Genomic DNA, 6,335 nt, shown 5'->3' with positions numbered 1-6,335 from the left:
AAAAAAAAAAAAAGGATTTTCTATGAATTATAAATTCTTCTATTCAATAATTTATTAAATAACAGAAAACGTCATTTTATTGATTGATAAATGATAATTAGAGTTTTAAGGATTTTTAATTTTCCTATAAATTAATAGATATCATTCTTTAATACTAATCACAATAAAAGACGGTTCAATATTTCTAATAATAAAAATTACAGCTACTCTAGAGGAAGCCTTATTGAAAACTGAAAAAATCTCAGACTATTACAATCAGATTGAAATCTAATTAAATACCGATAAATCGAACACTGTTCTGATACATTTACTTAAAATTTCTATTTTTTTTAAAAAAAAAGAAGATAAATAATTGTAAAATCGATTATATAATGTTGCACTCACGATAAGTCGATTATTTTGAAAAAAGTTGCTGTAATATAGTAACTATATATATATTATATATAACTAGATAAGTAAGAAATTTCAATTTGGTACGAAGCTTTTCGTTTTTGAAGTAGTCTGTTCACACACATACATAAATAGACTATTTTGCGATACTTGATCACTTATTTTGACTCCTTTGACGTTTGAGAAATTTTTCAGGATTGCAATAATTTCCCTTAATTTACTTCAGGTGTGTCGTGGCAGAACGAGAGGTTAAGACATGTGAAATATCCTTATAAATGAACTACATACCACTGATATGGTTCAGAGACAATCAACTAGAATTTCAAAAATTATAGATCTTATGAGAGGTTACCCAGTACACCCTGTATATTGAAGTAATATATCAAAATTACATTTTATATATGTTTCAAAATTATTTTAATAAGTTTCTCTAATCCATATTAGTTAGTTAATGAGATACTGCCAAGTGATTAGAGGTAATTGAAAATATTGTGTTACTACTACTTTACATACATCAGTAAGTATTATAATATTCAATACATAAATTCTGATGAGACATACCAAACCTCTTCTTACACTCAGTGGAAATACTTGAATAAAAAAGTTCATTGAGTTTCGGAAGATTTTCCAAATGTTTGGTCTTGGTTCCAGACCACTAACTCATTCAATAGGCAATTCATCTAACAGCCCTGAATGGTTCACCAGGGATTAGCTAAGCCGTTAAATTTAATACTTGCGCTTCGTCAATTCAATTAATACTCAAAGCATTAATTAGTCTATCTGTTATTTAATAATCCTTTATTTATCTATTATACCAATAAATTAATCCTAAAAATAATTAAATGATGTAATATTCGTCTACATAGACTAAATAACATTACTAACGTAAAATGATTTATAATATGTATCAGTATACACTCCATTCAACTGTGCTATCACAATAAATATTTACTAACCAATAAGTAATAAAAAAAAGTTACAATTTAATTATGTAATTTAAAAAAAAAACATGTAATGTCACCAGACGTGGATAACCCAGCTCTCAAATAATTCGCTAAAACAGAGATTTTATTAGACTATATTTTAAATCATTCATTTAAAAACATAATACCATTCATGAAGTTTACGAAGTAGCCACAATTTTATAATAAAATGTAATGTTAGAAGTTTTCCTATAATTTAATTGATTTATATTGGGAGTCCTGTGATAATTACTTCCAAATGAGATGTGACAACGAAGTTGAAGGAGGTAGACATATATAGTGTCAAAAATCCATAGATAACTGTCAGTTTAGATGATTGAAATGTTTTGAAGAATATTTTTAGCCATCAACAAATGAAAACCCAGGGAGTTCTTCATTGATCCACTTATCGTTACAGTAGAAGTGGATTAGTTTGCTCTTTATGATAAAAATGCGCTCCATTTACACATACATAGCTACAGTAAACCTGACCTCATTTTTTGTCCTAAGCTTCCAAATTTTTTTTTACCTAATAGTTTTTAATTTGAATAATTAGTAAAATAAATTAATATCTTTACATTGATTAAAAATTAATTTATTTTAATATATTTTATCCTAATTTTGTTTCAAGAGAAAATATATAATAATTAGGAAAAGAAACATTGGGCTCTTTCATCAAATTACTTAAAACAATAACTATTTTTTTCAATTTAAACATAATTACATATATAATTACGTCAATTATATAAGATATAATTATATGTAAATATATTATATATAACTAGTTATTTTCTTCAATAATAAAAGCTTAAAATTGTTCCAGTTATTGATTCCCAGATGTTTATAATTAATCTCAGAAAGTGGTACAAAGTCCCCCTAAGTGTCCATAAACTTTTCTCTACTTTAAAAAAAAAATTAATTTATAAACACACTAACGGTATTTTCTTTTATTTATACTCGTAGTAAGGTGAATAATAAATTCTAAACTTTTTATAACTCCTGTAAATGGGCCAAAACTAATGAGTATAAAACAAAATTCTTAAATGTGGTTCAAAGTAACAAACTTTAACGGTGCCTTAATGCAAAATAATTTCTGGTCCATTTTTTTTCAATTCTGACATTTTGATGAAATTTTATTCCTTTTGAAGTTCTTCTACCAATCTACTACTTTCAAGTCAGTTAATTTATTTAATATAGGCAACAAAGGAGAACAAAACATTTATCTGAAGGTTTGTTTAGAGGTTTTTTGAACAGCTTTGCATTAAGGTATCGATGTAGTCTATTTCATCAAATTTAAGAGAATAAGATGATTGAGGATTCTATAGATGACTGGCGTTAATACATATATAGAAATATATAAGGGGAATGTCCTTATCAAAAGTTACTTAATATATTCATTTTATATAAATAAGTGTGGAGGGTTATAAATAGTTTGTTTATCTAATAGAGGAAAGTGTAGTTTTAATCTAAAATTATTTTTTTTAAATTAATGAAGTTTTAAAAAATAGGTAACTAGACATAATCTTAGGTAAGCGTATTAATAATAATTATGATTTTATAGTAATTGACTTTTTCATAGGTTCATTTTGACTTGTAATTGATGACCTGGGCAAAATAGCCTATAAAACAATTTTTAAATTTTAATGTGGGGTGTGAATTTATATTTAAGGTATGGTATATTATTAATAATAATGTTGTTGTTAAAATTGTTACAAATGAATACATAATAAGCTGTTAAATGTTTAGATTGTCCTTGAGGATGGCCGAGATGGCCGAAACGTTGGACTATTGATATAATGAAGAGTGTGAGACTTGACAAGGATACCATTTGATTTATTTAATAAATAAAAAAAGGTTTTTTGATAAATTGAAATTCTATATCTTATTATTATACGGTGTATATTAAAACTTTTTCTTTTATCTTCTTTTCAGGCGCCTCGGAGGATACTCAGGAATTGAAGAGAATGCAAGGCTAGAAACTGGGGGGTTTGAGTAGTAAGGGAGTTTATAATGGAAGGAGTGATATCTGGTTCGAGATAGATCGGTTACATAGGGAACATTAAGGTCTTTATGGATGATTTTATTTGTGACAAAGTAAGGAGCATTGAGGATTTTACGAAGGATTTTGGATTGTAAGGATTGAATACGAGAGGAATTCGAAGGTTTAGTGGAGCCCCAAAGCTCAACTTCATATGTCTAGATTGGCCTTATTACAGTCATGTAGATCAGTCTTTTGTAATGTGTTGGAAGTTAAGACCGTTCTTCTAGTCGAAACCAACCTTTTGTTCAAATGTAGTCCAAGGTAGCGGATCTGTTCGACAGGGGTAAGAGTAACATTATTAAATGAAACTGTAGGGCAGTTGGTAGGTTTACGACGAAGATATTAAAAGTTAAATTATTTGTAATCCAACATAATAGATGTAACACATCAGCATTAACAATTAAATTTAACGGAGTATACTAGAGGCAATGTTCAAGAGATAAGTAAAATGGCATCAGTCGTATTTGAAACCATTAAATTATTTTTATTATCGTTCGTAAGCTTTGATTACTGTTATTAAGGACAATGGCAGGAACTTTGAGAGTCTCACAGTAACCTAACTTGAGCTGTTGATGAGAATGTAGTTACCACTTTGATTACTAGTGGGAAGCACTTTCATGTTTTGCATTTCGGGGAATCGTGTATGCATCAAACACTTCTTAATGTTTAACACTAACGACATGCTAATTACTAATAAGTACTCAGCTGTTCCATACGCATTTTAACGAGCCTGATATTACTGACGGAGCGAGAAATGTAATAAATACTATTTTAGAGTAAAATATAAGGCGAACGCCTTACACAAAAATATGTTAACATTTTCATAATTTAATTTTCTTTTTTGTGAAATTAAAAGTTTGAGAAAAACATAGGATTTTTTTACCAATCTATTCATTCTCATTTTTTCCACATTTATTTCCCAAGAAAATTCTTTGAATATTATGAAAACTATGACTTAGTCATCTGACCAATTGATCGGAGAATGATGTGGTATGGAGATTTAATCAGGAAAGAAGAAATGTAATTGGAAAATATTTCACTATATTATGACACACTATAACATTGTGTTCTATAAATTATAAGAGGGACTGGATATACGTAACAAAAATTACTGTTCTGCAAATGAGGGCTAAAAAATATTGCATTTTTTGGATGGAATTAATCCATTTCATCCATTGAGATGCCATCCTATTTTTTTTTTTATAATTTTACAAAATCAAATGTCACTGACCGTGTTTCCATTAATGACCCAGGTGATGTTGGCTGGCGGGTTCGAGGGTGGCGAAGTACAGTTGCCTCGGATGATGTCACCAATCGAGTAGCGGTACTTCTCAAGCCTCAATATAGGCTTTCCTTCGGGCATATCTGAAACAAAAATATCAGTATTTATTTATAATCAAAATAAATAAACTCACTAAATTTAAACATATGTCTTAGAAACTAGAATCATGAGGTAGAGGTTAAGTATCCTCGTGAAATTACTGAACACTAGGACCTAGGACAGCTCTAATGTTTCTTTGGATAATCAACTGATTTCTCTGTTGTTTAATCCTCTACTTCGCAAGCAGTGAGCTAAAAGCAAAATAAATTGTTCATTGTTATTTCTTCTTAATAATAATTGTTGGTTGGAATAAATAGAATTTAAAAAAAAGATATATAATTCATTTCTGTAGATTTAATGGAATTGTGCTATTACCAATGCATATTTTCCTTTGTACTAGATATAATAAAAAAGAATAATATGTTTTTCAAAAAATAATTTTAAAAATAAATCCATTAAGCAGATTAAAACTGTCCATCTATTTTTAATCTTTGTCGGATATCATTATATTTACTAACAAACAGACTAATTTACAAATAACAAGTAATGAGACGAATTGTATAACTGACATTGCTGCATCGATCCAGTATATATAAGGGGCAGTAGATCGGATAGAGTAAGTAGTCGACCAGTGCTCTCAACGATGAAATCAACTCTCCTATTACTCTCCGCTTGCCTGGTCGTCGATGTAAACAGTGAGCACAGCCCGACCCACAGCCACTATCATCACGTCAGGACAGACATCATCACTCAAGAGGAACCCGTGCCGTACCCGGTCGAGGTAATCAAGCATGTACCATGCCCGGTAAAAGTTCCCGTAGAACGTCCAGTGCCCTATCATGTCGACAAACCTTACCCTGTCAAAGTGGAGAAGGAAGTGCGTGTACCAGTACATGTACAAGTACCTCAGCCGTACCCTGTCTACAAAGAGGTCAAGGTTCCAGTAGAAGTACAGGAAGAGCGACCTGTACCATACCATGTACCCAAACCGTACCCAGTAACTGTGGAGAAGAAGGTCCCTTACCCGTTAGAGAAAGAAGTCCCTGTTCCTGTTAAGGAATACGTCGAGGTACCCAAGCCGTACCACGTACCGGTTGTAGTCGAGAAGAAAGTGCCATACGTCGTAGAGAAGAAAGTACCAGTTCAAGTCCAAGTACCAGTTGAGAAGCCGTACCCAGTCGAAGTACCCAGACCGTATCCAGTGACAGTAGAGAAGAAGGTCCCTTATATTGTTGAAAAGAAAGTACCGTACCCTGTCAAAGTTCCTGAGTACTTCAAGGTACCAGTCCCTATTCATAGTGAACATTCTTCTATTTCTAGTTTCTCTGCTGAAGGAAACCTAAAGAAACATCACTTTTAGCGTTTTAAAAGTAATTGCAAAGGAACAGTTCCAATTATCAATATGACTAGTCAGTTACAAGCTAAAAATGATTTGTACATAATAAATATGTAAATATTTTTTAATTATGTGATTATACAATAATATTACCTTCAGTATAACTTACCAATGATTGAAAAATAAAAATGTCTACACTTTGTTACAAATATTTATTTTATTTTCTGAGTACCACCAATCAGTTATATAGTTTTGTGATAATCTGATACATATACTATATATATT

General features: G+C 30.4%; 2 protein-coding genes across 3 annotated transcripts in view; one reads left to right on the top strand and one right to left on the bottom strand.

Annotated features, from left to right (window-relative positions):
• LOC106677602 (uncharacterized) overlaps positions 1-6,335 on the bottom strand; it is a 938,458-nt gene that overhangs the window by 191,967 nt on the left and 740,156 nt on the right. For both annotated transcript variants that reach the window (XM_067045967.1, XM_067045966.1), the window contains exon 5: positions 4,625-4,758. In XM_067045967.1, coding sequence (XP_066902068.1) covers positions 4,625-4,758 — 134 coding nt within the window. The remainder of the gene's footprint in view (positions 1-4,624; positions 4,759-6,335) is intronic.
• Positions 5,358-6,074, top strand: LOC112211279 (uncharacterized). The gene has a single exon (XM_024362699.1). It carries the CDS (start codon positions 5,358-5,360, stop codon positions 6,072-6,074), a length of 717 nt encoding a protein of 238 aa, XP_024218467.1.

The sequence above is a fragment of the Halyomorpha halys genome, unplaced genomic scaffold (genome assembly GCF_000696795.3).
Source record: "Halyomorpha halys isolate HHAL.00 unplaced genomic scaffold, Hhal_1.1 Scaffold104.1, whole genome shotgun sequence".
NCBI classification, from domain to species: domain Eukaryota; kingdom Metazoa; phylum Arthropoda; class Insecta; order Hemiptera; family Pentatomidae; genus Halyomorpha; species Halyomorpha halys.
The sequence above is the reverse complement of the archived record's forward strand: the minus strand, read 5'-3'. Positions and strand labels throughout refer to the sequence as shown.